The 17,907-nt window shown below is 37.9% G+C and overlaps 1 protein-coding gene across 4 annotated transcripts in view; it reads right to left on the bottom strand.

Moving 5' to 3' along the window:
- Positions 1-3,160: 3,160 nt before the first annotated feature.
- GDAP2 (ganglioside induced differentiation associated protein 2) overlaps positions 3,161-17,907 on the bottom strand; it is a 69,490-nt gene continuing 54,743 nt past the window's right edge. For all 4 annotated transcript variants that reach the window (XM_002715714.5, XM_051857360.2, XM_008264590.4 and 1 more), the window contains 2 exons: positions 7,940-8,083; positions 3,161-3,791 (listed from right to left, as the gene is read on the bottom strand). In XM_002715714.5, the coding sequence (XP_002715760.1) occupies positions 3,744-3,791; positions 7,940-8,083 (192 nt within the window). In that variant the 3' untranslated portion in view covers positions 3,161-3,743. The remainder of the gene's footprint in view (positions 3,792-7,939; positions 8,084-17,907) is intronic.

The raw sequence follows: 17,907 nt of genomic DNA, 5'->3' as shown, positions 1-17,907 counted from the left end.
CCATCCCCATTGTGATATTTTGCAGTGGGGCCTTTGGGAGGTAATTAATTAGGTCATGAGGACAGAGTCCTGGAGAATGGGATTAGTGCTCTGGTAAGAAGAGACAGGAAGGAGTGATGATCTCTTTAGAACTCTCCTACCAGGATATGCAAAAAATGAGGCCATCTGCAAACCAGGAAAGGGGCCCTCACCAGGAAGCAAACAGGCTGGCACCGTGCTCTAGGGTCTTTCCAGACTCCAAACCTGTTCCAAATAATATTAGCTGTTTAAGCCACCAAGTTTGTGATTTTTACCCAAAATGACCACAGCAAAAATAGAACCCTCCTTTATCTTGCATGGTCTCAGGTAACAGCAAACAAAGAAGTCAAGCATGTGCCATGAGGCTGAATTAGTGCCATTATGGCTAAAGCATTCCAGGGCCTGCAGATTACAAGGACAGTAACTTAACAAAACTACAATAGCCAACTTACCTAACTTCAACTTTAGGTGTTCAGAGGTTGTCTTGCAGTCTTTTTAGACTTTAATACAATCAATTCACAGTCCCCAGAACCATACAATTCTTCTCTATCCAGTACTTCAAATTCTAACAATTTCTGTCCATGTATTAAGCAATTTGAACTTGGATACTGATGAATTAAGAAGAATCCAAATATGTGCTGAAAGAAGTGTACTTGTTTTAAAAAACACATTGCTCCTTGCCTGAATTAATTAATCAGTTAATATTTTTAAGTTAAGTCGTGTCTTCAGCAACTCAACTCACATTTGGCATGACCAAAGTTTAATTAAGTTGAGAACTCGGTAGTACTTTGCATTAACATCAGATGCTAGTACTCATCTCTAGCCAGTCAGCCCTTTATCCTCTAATATGTCCTTGAAAATGGCAAGTATCATCCAGTCTATCCAACTGTTCAACAAAGACACTTACATGTTGAATGTTAATCATTTCCATATCAAGGTCACTATGCTGACCCTCTAGGACTTACTACACTGAAACCACTGCATTATGTAACAAACACTTTAGGGAATGATAAAAGTATGATCTTGGTCCCATATTAAATTTAGTTTCACTGAGATGGGTGGCCCTTATCTTCCTTTAGTCAACCATTAGATTATGAAATAGGTTGATGTGTACCTATAATCCCATACCACCTTTATACTCTATGATATTAACTGAACTAGAATCCCAGGATCTGTAGAATTCTTCTTACATTATTAAACATTAATATGTTGGTATGAATACAGCAAAGGAATAGCCTTTCAAAATTACTGCATCTCAGAAATTACAAACATAAATTTGCTTCCTTTCAAATGGCAAAGTAGCTTGCAGTCTTTATTAATAATTTTTGGTGGAAATGCTTTAGGCCAGATGCCAATTTTAGGAGGCCAAGTCTCACTTTTACAAGAAAAGCTGACATATTTTCTAGTTGCTCCTAGTGAAAAAAATACTTCAAACAGGAACTAAAAATTGAGTGTAGAAGATGAAGTTAATATTTCAGATCTTTAAGTCTCAAGGGTAAAGGAGGACTGTTTGAGAGGAAGTTTAACACCTGACATTCAACTGGCAGCCTGCACCTGACGACCTAGGAAGTAGAACACAAAGTCCTCAACATGTATACATACATAAGGAACAAGTGGCTTTGATGTACGACACAAAGAAATGTGTTGAATACATGCAAAAGATAAGAATGCTTATCTAAGAAATGCGAGGCCCCTTTTTGTTTATAAGGGTAACTACTGGACAGGGCTAACATAACTAGTGGGCTATTTCCCTACTACACATGAAGGGAAGAATGTGTTTTCATGTGCATTGAACAGTGTTTTGGCAGAGAGGGATGGGAACTTGGGAACTGTTGCTCCCAACTGCATCAGAACAGAAGGGATCCGCTTCGTCTCCTCTGAACTACAACTGTACATAATGGGATAAGGGAGAAGGGGCGGCTGGGTGGGTGTAGGAATCACAAGCAGTATGAATACTCAGATGGAAATGATAATAGTTTGAGCTTAATTCAAGAAGAAATGTTTGAAATGGCTAACAGATGCCTCTTGCTAAAGTGCAGCATCAGGCAGAGAGAGGGCCAGAAGAAATTCTGGATGAAGCAGGAAGGAGGTGGTCAGGGTTGGGATTTTGCACTAACAGTTCTTTGTCCCCACAAATAAAGAAACCACTCAAAAGGTGCCAAAGGGCAAGAGCAGTGTTTTGTGGCGCTCACTCATGTATATTGGTTCCCATTTAAAAATTAACTGAAGACACTCACCACACAAACTCCCTTAGCATTTTTCCCCAAGAGGCATCAAAGCCCTTTCTAAACACTATCTGTATGATACCTCTGTGAGGTAGGTAGCATAATTCTAAATTGCACTCATAAGCAACCTAAGGCACAAATAGAGACTGGGTGGCAAACTGGTTTGGACAAAAACCAATTATCAGGTCCCTGGACTTGTTCTCACAGCAACATGCTTCCTTCATATTGATGCAGGCAACTCAAGAGATACTGCTGGCCGGCGCCGCGGCTCACTAGGCTAATCCTCTGCCTGCAGCGCCGGCACACTGGGTTCTAGTCCCGGTCAGGGCGCTGGATTCTGTCCTGGTTGCCCCTCTTCCAGGCCAGCTCTCTGCTGTGGCCCGGGAGTGCAGTGGAGGATGGCACAAGTGCTTGGGCCCTGCACCCCATGGGAGACCAGGAGAAGCACCTGGCTCCTGCCTTCGGATCAGCGCGGTGCGCCAGCCGCAGCGCGCTGGCCGCGGTGGCCATTGGAAGGTGAACCAACGGCAAAGGAAGACCTTTCTCTCTGTCTCTCTCTCACTGTCCACTCTGCCTGTCAAAAAAACAAAACAAAACAAAACAAAAAACAAAAAAGAGATACTGCTATGAAATGTCCTTAGAGGTAGTGGCCCTAAGAGCCAAATAAAACCATTTATGAGTCTGGGAAGATAGCACAGGCTCAGGAACGGGGCCTTGGGAGATGCTCTTCATGTAGTACTAGCACGTGCAAACCTTCTGCAAAAATCCATGAGATCTCATCCATGATTGTGGGGGAAATGGTGAAAACGCAATTCTCATTGCCCCACCAGGCTGAGATCTGAACAGTGGTGAACCAAAAAAAAAAAAAAAAAATTACACAATCCCAGGAACTTTAGTATGAAAACCTCAGTCTCAACTTGTGCAGTAAAATTATAAGTTCTATATTTTGCTAATGATGTTGATGTTTTGAACAGATACATTTTCACATTCTTGGTTCTCCATAATTATCTTGTGTCATAACCAAATTACCTGTATGAAATATAAATGGCATTGATACCAGGATCTGAAGCAAACAATGCATCTGGCCAGCATACATTGGTTCCATATATTTCAAGAAACACTTAAGTACACAAAGGAAGCGTGCAATGTTAAAGAGATGACATGAATAAAATTGGTGGCTTGTCTAATGCAGAATCCAGTGTCCCTCAGGAAACTGAAGATACTCAAAAGTTGCTCCCCAGTTTCTATTAACAACACTCTAAAAATGAACATTTCCATTTGATACAAATATACAAATTTAAAATGTGTGCAGTTCAGAATGGCCTACCATTTTCAGATTGCTTATGTGCCAGAAAATATACAGTCAATAAAAAAATACCAGAGAGGTGGGGACAAAAGGCTCTCTGGATCTGTACAGGAAAAATGAGTATCACTTCAGTAGGTAGTGATCTGTGGCGGAAGTGGCATCCTTGGAATCAAGAAGCACTGACAGATGGCAGGTCACAAATCCGGTGATGGGGGGTAAGATGGATAGTAAGGCCCGTTTTCCTGTGGAAAGAAGAAAAAAAAGAAAAGAACATGAAGTATCAAGACCCAATTAACCGGGAATGAGCTGGAGAGAGATTCCTAGTCAATGAGAAGGTGATGTGAAACGGCTGCTACATGTGTGGCACTGAGCAGGCCCTCAGTCACGAGAGTCTGTCAGAGTTACTTTAACGCAGGCAGTGGCAATGAAGAGGGTACTATTTTCAATGACAGCACCACTTACTGAATGTTCCACCTGGCGGACATTGTACAGGCACTTTTTGTTCATTATCCCTTTAAATCTTCACTCAATGCCATGAAGTGCATAACAGCCTCATTTTACAAAAGACGGAAATGAAGATCACATGTTATTCACCAAAGGTCACCTAGCTACAACCAACAGCTGGAATTTAAATCCAATTTTATGTGCATCTACAGCTTGGATACTTTTTTTTTTTAGATTGTGTTGTCCTAACATGTGCCAAATCTTAGTACAGTTATGAAATAAAACACTATTATCACCAAGGAATTTATAACTGGGCAGAAAAGAATCTTCTTTACGACATGCCTGAGTGGCAAGTCTTGTAGCAATCACAGTTCTCAGGGCATTTAGCTCAAGACCAAAATGGAGAATTAAATGCCAGAACTTGAATGTGCCCTGTGGAAAGCAACAAATCAGTGGGAGAGATGATCTTCTGGCCTTCACTTTGGTTAATTTTGTCTTAATCAAAATGAAGACACTTAGCTTTATGGTAAAAGGATCCTGGATTGGATTTATGAGACTTAAGGTTGGGTCTTTATTTTAAGGAAAGTATTTCTTTGACAAAGAACTTGTCTCTCCAACTTCTCATGCCGTGGGCAGTTCAATGTTATCTGAGAGACTGAATGAGAGCGCTGCTGTTCTTCAGAACAGATGTTCTCGGGAAGGAACTGATCCCGGGAAATCGACTTTCTGATGATAAATCTGACTAGGCATCAGAACACCTTTTCTTACTTACATTTCTGAAAACTTCAGAGAAATTATTATCACTATGTTTTTGCAATTTAGTACTCTGCATCACGATCTGCTTTACAAACTAATCCTGCATCTTCAACATGCATGGCATGTTGACAGGCAGTGAGCCAGCATTGTTATAAATGTAGTCAAAGAAGAACATATACATTTTTATCTGGTAGCAGTTCTTTAAAGTTCAATGATTGTTTCCAGGAAATATTTGATTGTTCGGCTACGTGTAGAGAAACATGACCTAAGAGATAAACCTATTATGAAGTTCACCCAAAAAGAAATAGTTCATTATCTTTCTGAGGCTTCTCTATTCTATTCTACTCTCATACTTCGCTGCTTCTCAGTTCTACATTACATTATGGTACACTACCAAGAACAAGTCTAATACTTAATGACACAAAATGAGCTTCTTTTATTAATTTCATATTGTGCAAGAGACTGCCGAACAATCAAATATTTCCTGGAAACAATCACTGAAATTTAAAGAACTGCTACCAGATAAAAATGTATATGTTCTTCTTTGACTACATTTATAACAATGCTGGCTCACTGCCTTTCAAAAATGGTCTCAGTATCATTTCTTATTATTTTATTTTTTAAAATATCCATATTTTCTTATATCTGGTAATTTAGCTTTTTTAAAGATTTTATTTATTTGAAAGACCAAGTTACAGAAAGAGGTAGGTACAGAGAGAAAGGTCTTCCATCTCCTGATTCACTCCCCAAACAGCCGCAACAGCCAGAGCTGAGCCGATCCAAAGCCAGGAGCCAGGAGCTTCCTCTGGGTCTCCCACGTGGGTGCAGGGCCCAAGGAATTGGGCCATCTTCCAGTGCTTTCCAATGACATTAATATGGAGGTGGATTGGAAGTGGAGCAGCTGGGACTCGAGCTGGCATCACATGGGATGCCAGCACCACAGGCAGGATCTTTAGCCTGCTGCACCACAGCTGTGGCCCCTCAGTATCATTTTTACAAAAATGATTTTACTTAGAAGGCAGGGAAAGAGTGAAAAAAGAGAGCGAGATGGAGAGAGAGAGAGAGGGAGAGAACACAGAGACATCTCCAATCCACTGGTTCACTCTCCAAATTCCTGCAACAGGATCAGGAGGAAGCTAGAACACAGAGCACAGCAGTTTGGACTCCAGCCCAGGCACTCCGAATGGGACACATGTCTTAAGTGCCAAGCCAAATGTCTGCCTCTCAGCATCATTTTTATCTAGACAGATAAACATTACTTTCAAAGATCTCTTTTAATTCTATAAATTTTATGTTGCTATTCCAAGTCACGTGAGTCCCAGGAAAATAGAAGCCTACTGAAACTTGCTACCAACCAACATTACTTCACCCCTTCAACAAATTAAAACCTACACACATGCAATGCACAACTAAATGTAACAAAATTAACCAACGCTAGACTCAATTAATTTCTCCAATCATATTCTGAATTGTTTCCAGCAAGGAAAGTGGTTCCTTAAAAGGGAAGGTTCCTTACAAGGTTATACCTTACTGTCTACTTGGAGCCCCATCTCAGCGCCCCTTGGGGCACCGTCACAAACAGGAAGGCGATGGCAGCTCTCCCTTACAGAGCTCTCTGCTGGCCACAGAGTGGCATATACAGTCCCCGTGTCTGGTGACCATCCGCCCTCGACCTACTCCTTCCACAGCATCTCCTGATACCCTGTTTCCTCCCCAGTTTTCTGCTTCTCTGGCCTTCAGATACACATGGTCTCATGTCTCGATTTTAGAAAGCTCTACTATAGGTACAGAGAGATGATCCAACGCACCAAGTGTTAGGTTATAGGTTATTCCATATCATATTTATTAATTACATAATTTTGCTTTTACTTGATAATACAAAAATGTAACACAGAGTTAAAACAAACATCCCAACAAAGTGAAACAAAAAACGTGAGTGTGGAGTTGATGGTTAATGAAAATCTGTTTTGTAGGCCCTTAAGTATATAGAAAATGCTTTGGCTTAAACAATCCTTTAGGTTTTCTAACTAAACACTCATTGTATATATTTCTACTCTGGAAAATAAATAATAAATCTAGACACTAGCTTTGAATTATCACTTCAAATTTTTGGTATGAAATTTTTTAGTGTTTTCCACATTTCCTGCTATCCAATATTTTAAACATTAACAGGGATGATGTATAGTTCAAAGGAACAATAGGCCATTTTCTACTCTAGCAATCTGCAGTAAATACAAACTAATGGTCCTTTTTTCTCTCCTATATATTCAACAATCTTTGTATCTATGATCCAGCTGCTCCAATTACAAATCCTCTCTGTGCAACAGCCAAACATAAAATTTTATTAGGCCCCTAGAAAACATTAAGCACGTTGCTTTTCACATAAGGGGAACAGAAATCATAGCTGAAGTTATGAAATGTTAGAAAATGTGTTGCAGGACTTTTATTTGTACACAAGTTGCACAATAATTAGGAAAGAATAATTCATTTCAAAGTTAATATAACTTTCAAATATATTCTTTGGTTCATGCATAAAGATACGTAATCAGCAACAGTTAAACAATGAGCTTGATGAGCTTTTTGCTAAGGATGTTATTTTTTAATTTTCCTTTTTAAACTATGAAGGTGATACTATAAACAAACACAATGGAACAGAATTGTGATGAAATTGAAGAGCTGTCCTTTGATTGATGCTTAACAGATCCATAAATGCATCTGTAAGTAATCACAACACTAATGTTGTTAGTTGATGCTCTTAGAAACATGAAACAAGCTTTAGGAAAATGAAACTTTTAGCAAGATAGCAAATATTCTAAGACAGGCTACCTGATTTACAATTAATGCTCAAAGGAGACACCAATAGATTCTTCTGGCGCTATCAGATGAAAAACCATCTAGTCTTAAGAAAATAAGGAAGAGGTATCTGCCTCAAATGTGGTAGAAAACAAAATAATCAAGGATTGGCTTCAAACTCACAGCAGAAGAATCTCGTTTTGAAACAGTTATCTGGAGAAAAAGCCCTTTGATACTGAACTAAAGGTACTGTAGAAAAGAATGTCAAATATTATCAAGTTTATTAAAACACTAATAATAATATCCTGTAATGACGGGATAATGTGCTCACAAGCACCACTCCGTAGTGTAGCTAATACACGACATCAGGCGAGGGACAACTCCTGGTACTTCTTACCCTGGCGTCATATTCGAGGACAAAGGGAGGAAAGTCGATCTGCTCTGGTGATATGGCAGAAAATAGCTGGTGGAGGCTGTCCACGTGGTGGATTTTGTTCTTCAGTCCTGAGACAGCAAAGGTGGTGAAAAACCATGTGGATACCTGATTAACAGAAGAGAAGAGGTCATTTAGGCCAGCAGCCATAGTTAAAAAAAAAAACCCACAATTTTGGAAATTTACACCACATGAAAATCATGTCTTGAAATTTCACTATTACCAGTTTTTCAAAACACAGTTTTGTAGTTTATCACTGAGTATCAACAACGAGTATAGTTGATCATGAGCAAAATTTTAAAAAGAAACTAAAATAGCAGTTTTAGGGACTGTTAACAGGTTGTTTTGCTTCATGAAGCTTTTGTTCCCATTACACAATTATATGTAAATTGTCCTATATGTCTGGCTTCTCACTGTACATCATAGTCCAAACCACTGAATAATTTTGTAGAATAATAGTACTCTGAAAATGGCTAATATCTTCAAATATCACAAACTCTTTTCAGTTTTTCTAATGAGACGGAAAATAAAACTTTGGCCAATATTTGAGACTTAGATACTTTCAGTTGGCACTCGGCATGCAGTCTGAGTTCTTAGTCAATCAAAGTGAATCACCTACAGCTATGGAGCCACGGTTGCTTATTTCATTTTATAACATGCAATCCCTCTACACAATTTTGCTAGACTGCAACAATTATTGGCTCAGGAAAAAAAAGAGAGAGAGAGAGAGAGAGGGAGAAATTCTTGATAGAAGACAATGCTGACATTAAGTAGGTGGCAGCCAGGACTTACAATTTATTGTTTACCTACCTAAATTGGCAATCATAAAGTAGCCCATGTTTACCAACAGCTTACATAATGTTCCTATGAGGCAGGTATGTACAGTTGCTAGCCCAGAGAGGTCACATACACACAGCTCTCAGTGCACTGACATACAGTACTCCAAATGGGTCCATTATAAATACATGCCACACTAGATGTATACCACTGATTCCAACATTCTTTCAACATCTCAGGCACTGTACAACCTTCTTCAGCGGTTGTTCCAACCTGTCACATATTCCAGGCCCCTAGTAGTACATCTTGTCTTCATAATCACTTACGAGAAAAAGCATGGAAAAACAGATAAAACACTAAATTCTCTCTTGCAAAATTCTATTCAAATGGCCAGACTCAGTACAAGTTTCATCTTCACCATTATTTTCCTCTTACAGCTCAAGTTATCTCCTGTTAAATTCTTAAAACCTTATTTAGACAAGGTATAGTCAAAGTGGAAGTTCTTTCCTCCCTTCAGAGAAAGGTACCTCCTTCTTTGATGGCCTATTCTTTCCACTGGGATCTCACTCGCAGAGATCTTTCATTTAGGGTGTTTTTTTTTTTTTTTTTTCCAGAGTGTCTTGGCTTTCCATGCCTAAAATACTCTCATGGGCTCTTCAGCCAGATCCGAATGCCTTAAGGGCTGATTCTGAGGCCAGAGTGCTATTTAGGACATCTGCCATTCTATGAGTCTGCTGTGTATCCTGCGTCCCATGTTGGATCGTTCTCTCCCTTTTTAATTCTATCAGTTAGTATTAGCAGACACTAGTCTTATTTATGTGATTCCTTTGACTCTTAGACCTATCATTATGATTAATTGTGAACTGAAATTGATCACTTGGACTAGTGAGATGGCATTGGTACCTGCCACCTTGAAATAAGATCGGAGTTGGCGAACTCAAAAAGCTTCCATAGCCTTGGCAACTCATGACAAGAGCCTAGGGAGATCACTGATGCCATAAACAAGAGTGTCAATTTGTTAAGTCAACAACAGGAGTCACTGTGCACTTACTCCTCATGTAGGATCTTTGTCCTTAATGTGTTGTACAATGTAAATTAATGCTCTAACTAGTACTCAAACAGTACTTTACACTTTATGTTTCTGTGTGGGTGCAAACTGTTGAAATTTTTACTTAATATATACTAAATTGATCTTCTGTATATAAAGATAAATGAAAATGAAAAAAATTCTTAAAACCTTATATATAAACCTTATTTTCAGCACTTATTCCTACTTCGTAGAATTTCAATTACTTATATTCACTTTTATAATCTCCCTATCCCCAGCAGACAGTCTTGGAATGAGAGACTAAAGTTTTATAAGGTAAAGACAGAGTCATGAGTTCTTAAGTATTTGTTAAAGAATGAAGGAAAATAAAGCCCATTTTATACTGATATTATAGCCTGGGCCAGTATTCTATGTTGGCGACACTACCAATGACTGATGGAAGGCCTCAGATAAACATTATACTTCGTACTCTCTCCCCTCCAATTTTTGCAGGGAAGTGATGGTATTGCTAAAAGCCAAGTGAGTTAATTTAAACACTACAATCCAAAATGTATTTTTTTAAATGTGTAAGTTTTTCTTTTCATTTTAAAGTTTATTTATATAAAGGGGACATATTTCATATATACAGTTTTAAGAATATAGTATTATTTCCTACCCTTCCTCCCATCTGCCCTCTCTCCTCCTTCATTTTTTGACACTTGATCTTGGCCAAAAGGCTGAGAAGCAATTCATTTTTTTAAAATATTTTTGATTACATACTTTGAATTTACTTTATAATCACAAGTTTAATCCTCCACTAAATAAAGAACATAACAAGTAGTAAGTAGAAAGACCACTATTCTTCAGAAGTATAGACAGGGCTATAAACAATAATCAAATCTCAGGATGCCAATTTCACTCATATGCTTTTTTTCACTCATATGCTATAGATTAGCTACCACAAATCAGAGAAAATATATGATATTTGTATTTTTGAACTGGACTGGCTTATTTCACTAAGCATAATGTCCTCCATTTGCATCCATTTTGTTGTGAAAGACAGGATTTATCTCTTTTATGGCTGAGTAGTATTCCATCATGTATATATACCATATTTTCTTAATTCAGTGATCAGTGGATGGACCTCTGGGTTGATTCCATATCTTAGCTATTGTGACTTGAGCTGCTATAAACATGGAGATACATATAATTCTTTCATACACTGATTTCATTTCCTATGGGTAAATTCCTAGGAATGGGATGGCTGAGTCACATGGTACATCAATTTTCAGATTTTTAAGGAATCTCTAGTCCGTCTTCCACAACGATTTTACTAGTCTACATTCTCACCAACAGTGTATCAGGGTATCTTTTCTTACATGTTTGACAACATTTGCTGTTTTTTGATAAATCAATTTGTTTATAACCCATGTTATTATATGCCTTATTGAAATTAACTCTCACAAATTAGATTAGTGAAAATTCTATATCAGGAGCTATAGAACGGATCACAGAGAGAGTTCACAAACTAGTAAAATGGATAAAGAGATCAGGCTGGCGCTGTGGCGCAGTGGGTTAACACCCCGGTTTGCAGTGCCAGCATCCCCTATGGGCGCTGGTTCGAGACCTGGCTGCTCCACTTCCAATCCTGCTCTCTGCTATGGCCTGGGAAAGCAGTACAAGATGGCCCAAGTTCTGGGGCCCCTGCATGCATGTGGGAGACCTGAAAGAGCCTCCTGGCTCCTGGCTTTGGATTGGTGCAGCTCCGGCCATTGTGGTCAATTGGGGAGTGAACCAGCGGATGGAAGACCTCTCTCTCTCTCTCTCTCTCTCTGTCTCTCCTCTGTGTAACTCTGACTTTCAAATAAATAAATACATCTTAAAAAAAAAAAAGTGATGAAGAGATCGTGGATATTTTAGGAATTCTAGAAAGACCTAAAGAAAATAGGATGTAGTGTCAGGAAGACGAGAACCTCAAGGATGTGTTAGGAGACATACAGAGTTAAACATCCACTGGTTATTTCCTGTGTGTTGAGTACTCCGCTGGGGTTGTAGATAATACAGGAGAACAGTGATATAGCCTCTCCCCTAACGAAGGCTTAGATTCAGCTGTGGGAGCCAAGAGCATATGCAAAGGATAATTTAATCACAACTACCAAGGCAAAACATGCTAATGAAAGCCTCAAAGGAAACATGTGAATATGAAATGAAAACGAGCTGGGTTGCTTGGCAAAGGTGTAAAATCGCGGAGGCAGAAGAAACTATGCAGGGGACTTCTTTGCCACTGTCCCTTCTATCTCAGGACCTTTTCACACGCTGCTCTTTCAGGCCCTTCTTCAATTATTTGCCTGGCTAACTGTCCTGCAGAGCTCAGAACAGAGTCAGTCCAAGTGAAGACGCTTTCTTTGATCACTCTCCAGAGTCAGAGCATATTTCTAAGTGTCTCAACAATACTGCACTTACTCTATTATTGTCTAAGACTAATATTCTGTATTGCATTAACTGATTTTCTAAACACACTGGAAACCCCTCGAGGCAGGGGCTGTCATATTCAATGTCGCATTCATAGATTTAACTAATGTCTGACATAAAGAAACTCAGTGTTTGTTCAAAGAATTAATAAGTGGTCAAATAGCAGTTTGTGGGCTTACTTTAGCACTATTTAGGAATGGCCTAATACTTCTTCATTCTACAGTAAAAATACATCTCGTTGCATCTAGGCCTTGGTTTCTCCACCTGTAGAAGTTACACTTAGGTGTCTTCTGAGGTCCCTCTCACACGGTTCTTTGGCAGGGCTCTTGAACACGCTGCACCATACTGACATGGCGGGTGGTAGGAGTAAAGAGAAGAGGTGGTCAGGTGGGGCAGTCTGAAGCAGTCTGTCTTTGAAAGAGAAACAAAATTCTGCTGCGTTTCTCCTATTGCATTGTTTACATCTTCCAGGTGTTAGCAGGAGAAAAATACTCCAAGAAGACAGAAGTGACAGCCCACTTAGAAGTTTCCTAATCAGGTACCAAATTGCATTTTCTTCACTTTTTTCTTTTTTATCGTGGTATCACATAGCTTAGCTTTTCAACTGCTTGCAACATAAGTTAAAATATTACAAAGGCACTTCAAAAATTTGTGGGAATAGAATGAAAATGCTTATTTTGGTGCAAAAAATTTCAAAATCCATGCAACTTTCTTTGTAATATATATTAAAATATTAATAAATTAATAAGAACTTTTTGAAGATCACTTGTGCATTAATTTAGGGAAAGTTGTCTGCTGTGTTAAAACACTAAAAAGAAAAAAAAACTAACAATTTGGAAGAGGACTACTGAGATATTTTGTGAATACTAGAGATTTTTTTTCACTCAGTTATTCACAAATGCAAAGCCAAGAATACAGGATCATAAAGCAAAAGAAACTAGGAAAAGGCAACTGACACATGTGAATTCAAGCGTGGCTAGAGCCACAATCAACAGTGGACTTAAATTCTGTTAGTTTGCACTCTATTAGTAAACTTCAAAGAAGAGCAGTGGTGATTTATGCAACCAGTCAATTTAATATCACTCTGGGCGGAGTGGCTTGGAAAAGATCTGAGGGGTACGGAAATCAGAAGAGTGTGATTTGATTGTTTTATGATGCTTGTAATGCCATTACATTCTACTATAATTACAAAAATTCCATTTATAGTGTTTAGTATAAAATAATGGTGGCTTTTCTTACTCATAGGACCCCTCTTTTACCCCATCACTCTCCCTCACCTCCCCCAATCCCCACATCAAATTATGGACAGGTAGAACTTGTACAATGGCTTTTCCTTTATGCATCTAGTCTTCAGCCTCTGTCCCAATGCCACATTTGCACTGACTCCTAAGTGAAGCAATTCCAGTGGTGTGAGAGCCAAGGCTAGTGGCTCTTTCCCTGAAATTTCTGGTAATGTCTTTCCACTGATGTCACAGCAGGATAGCTATTTTTTTTTTTTATTTTATTGTCTAGTGTCAACAGTATTAGAGGAGATGCTAAAGTTAGATCTTAGTATATGGTGGCTACATATTTTCATAAATGTAGCACTAAAGTCAAAAAAAATTTTTTTACATTTATAAATAACATTCTACTATGAAAATGGTCAAACATGTACTACATTTGAAAGAATTTTACAGTGAACCCTAGGATAGCCACCAATCATACAATTATTAACAGTGTCTTTATATCTATCACTTATCTATCCCTCTACCAATCTATTTTATTTTTCTGTTATATTTCCAAGTAAACTGCAGATATCAGCTTTTCTCAAATACAGCATTCATTTCTTTAACTGAAGTTCAGAAATTTAGTTTCTTTGCCAAAAATTTTACATTCTGTAAAACATATGGGTTTGAAGTATACTTCTGCTATTTAGACAAATGTATGCATTTGTATAAGCAAATCATCATTTTAGTTACTGTGGAAAGTTCCTCTTCTCTGAGGCTGGACTCCCAAGAAGCAAACATTGATGTGGTTGTCCTTCTACCACGCGTCAGCTAGAGCCTCACAGAAATGGAATCACGCAGCAAGACTAACGTGTGTAAGATCCGGCCACGCCCTTGATGTTACCAGCAGTATACTTTCTTCTGCTAAGTAATATTCCATCAGGAAAACATACCAAGGTTCAATTAAGCATACCTTCCTGGGTATTTCCAGTCTTGGGTTATTATGAATAAAGCTGCTATGAACACCCTTGTAGAAGTTTTTCTGTGTGCTATGTTGTCATCTCACTTGGGTAAATACCTGGCAGTGCAATTACTGGGTCATGGACTAGGTACACATTTCACTTATAAAAAATTGCTGTAACTTTTTATAAAGTGGTTATACAATTTCTCATTTCTATTTATCATGCTGAAGAATTCCAGTTGCTCCCTGACACTGGCAATATTTAGTACTGTCAATCTTTGTAATTCTAGCCTTCTGGTGGCAGTGTAGTGGTACTTCATTTTTTAAGAGAAGTTTTACTGAGGTATAATTGACATGTAATAAGCTGTACTTAATTAAAATATACCATTTAGGTTCTGGCATATGCATATGCCCAGGAAACCTTCATCACAATCAAGAAAATGAACACATCCATCAATCCCAAAGATTCTCAGAGTCCTTGGTAACCTCCCCCTCCTGGCCTCCTCTCTGTCTACAGGCAATCACTGCTTTACATTAGTTTGCATTTCTCCTAACTTTATATAAATGGAATCACACAGTGTTCCAAATATATTCATTTTTGTCTAGCCTACTTCACTCAACATAGTTCTTTAGAGATTGATCCATGCTGTTGCAAATATCAACAATTCATTCCTTTTTATTGGTGAGTAGTATTCTGTTGTATGGATGTAACACAATTAGGTTATCGGTTGTCCCTATGATGGGTATTTGTGTTGTTTCCAGTTTTTCACGATCACAAATAATGCTATAAACATTCTGTACCAGTCTTTATGTAGATATGTTTTCAATTGCCTTTGGTACTTAGGAATGGAATGTCTATTTCACGTAATTGTATTACATTTAACTCTTTAAATAAATAAGCTGCCAACTTGTTTGCCAGAGTTGTGATAGCATTTCATCTTCCTGCTCAGCACTGAGAGTTACTATTTAACTTGCCTTTCCCGAAAGCATATGTTGGACATCTTTTCATGTGCTTATTTGCCAGCTGAATATCTTCTTTGGAGAAGTGTTTGTGGAAATCATTTGCCCATTTCTACATTGAGCTGCTTACTAAACTGCTAGTGTTTGAGACTTCTTTATATATTCTAGATACAAGCTCTTTATCAGATATATGCTTTAATAACTATTTACTCTCAGCTGTAGCTTGTTTTTAATCTTCCTAAGAATGTATATTCAAAGGGCAAAAGTTTTTAAATTTTGAAGATGCCTAATTTATGCATTATAGTTTTGGTCTTGTATCTAAGAAATCTTTGTCCAAATCAAGGTCACAAAGTTTTTCATATTTTCTCCTAGAAGTTTGTTTCATATTTAAACCTTTATTCTGTTTCATTGATCTATCTGTCGATCTTTATGACAGTACATCATTGTCTTGACTACTATAACTTTAGAATAAATTTCCCAAAGCAGGTCCTCCAAGTTTGATCAACGTCTACAAAAAACACTTGCTAAAATTTTGGCTGGGATTTGAGTTAAATCTACAGATTCAGCAAGAATTGATAATAAATGAAATCTTCCAATCCACAAATATTGTATATATCTTCATTTATTTAAGTCTTATTTAATTTCTTCCATCAAGGTTTTTAGTATTCAAAACTATAATATATAAATCTATCATATTTTTTGTCAGATTGATCATTAGGTTCATTAATACCTAATGCTTGATAAGTGGTATTGCTTTTCAAATTTATGCTTGTTTGTTATTAATATATACATGGATTTCTGAATATTGGTCTTTATACCCTGAAGCCTTGATAAAAACTACTCATTAGTTCTGATTACTTTTCTGTGGATACCACATAGGATTTTCTACAGAGATGATCATGTCATCTAGGAATAAAATTTATATTTAGTCCTTTCTATTCTAGATGTCTTAATTTCTTCTTCTTGCTGTACTGAACTGGTTAGAACTTTCCCAGTAATACTGAATAGAAGTAGTGAGAGCAGACATCCTGGCAAACACATACTAAAGACCAGGCTAACTCTTCTGTTTGCCTCCATTAAAGAAAAAGTTTGGTAGCTACTGGATGAACAAAAAAATAAATGGATGATGAGGTTTGGAAAATAGTCAAACACTATTCCTAAGTGCTATAGAAAATAAAATTAGTCATTTATTGAGTATAACTAGATAATGGGAGAATTAACAGTACACGTTGTCTGAGCAGACTATATAATTAGACATTAACTGAACTAAGAGCAGAAAAAGCCCTTTACTTAACAGACTCACGACACATGATCCCCATCCCTGTTTGTAAAACCTGGCCAGTGTTCCTGCAAGCACGTTTAAAAATTATTTATTGGGGTGGGCGTTTGGTGTAGCAATTAAGATGCCTCTGGGAATGCCCGCATCCTACACTGGAGGCCCGGCTCTGCTCCTCATTCCAGCTTCCTGCTAATGTGCACCGTGGGAGGCAGCAGGTGATGGCTCAGGTATTTCAGTCCTGCCACCCTGGATTGAGTCCCTATATCCTGGCTTTGGCTTGGCTTAGCCCTGAGCTGTTGCAAAAATTTGGAGAATGAACCAGCAAATGGGAGGTATCTTTCTCTCCCTCTCTCTCTCTCTCTTTCTTCCCTAGTCTCCCTGCTTTTCAAATAAATTAAAAATTAATAAAATTTTAAAATTATCTTTTAAATTGACACGCAATGAACATATTTATGGCACAATGTGATGTTTCAATACATGTGTGCATTGGGCAATGAGTAAATCAGTGAAATTAGTATATTTACCACCTCATACACTTATTCCATAAGCATTTACTTAGTTGTGCTATTTCAATACTGAGGGACCAAAAGAAAATTTTCAATTGAGAAAATTACTTAAAATACTTCATAAAAATTTGGATGAGAAAGTAATTTCTGAGAAATTGTACAGTAGAAACAATTGTCTCACTGATGTCTTCACTAATCTCTTAATTATGAAATATAATGAAGGCCTTCCAGTACTTAATTTCTACTTAATTGTCCTGAAGTGACTATTCCTGTTGCTTCTGACACTATGCTCCACAGCATTAGTCCATTTACTTCTACCCAGTTTCAGATTACTTCTTTGTCTCCTTCCCTTATTCTAGGGACTGTCAGATGTCCTCTGCTCTCTTTTAGTCTTTCCGTAATTTTATTCATCCACACACCTATCTACTTTATAATAACTCTCAAGTCTGTATCTCAATCCACAATACCTGCATCTGATAGAACTGGGAACCACGGCTTACATGGTCCTTTCTCTCACCCTTACTCATTTAATACATCATTAAACCCCATGATTTTATTTTCCCTTAAAGTCATCTTTTCTCCAAACCAACTCATAAATTCAGATTTTTATTTTATGTTTTGTTGTTGCCTACACCAGATGCTAGCAAATTTTTGCAGGGAACCATAACAGTAAATACTAGGCTTCTCATAATAACATTGTAAGAAAAGTTTGTGGCGTGTGCCTGAAAGCACTGGGAGCATTGCA

Source organism: Oryctolagus cuniculus, chromosome 7, assembly GCF_964237555.1.
Source record: "Oryctolagus cuniculus chromosome 7, mOryCun1.1, whole genome shotgun sequence".
Classification (NCBI taxonomy): Eukaryota; Metazoa; Chordata; class Mammalia; order Lagomorpha; family Leporidae; genus Oryctolagus; species Oryctolagus cuniculus.
This window is presented reverse-complemented; position numbering and strand designations above follow the sequence as displayed.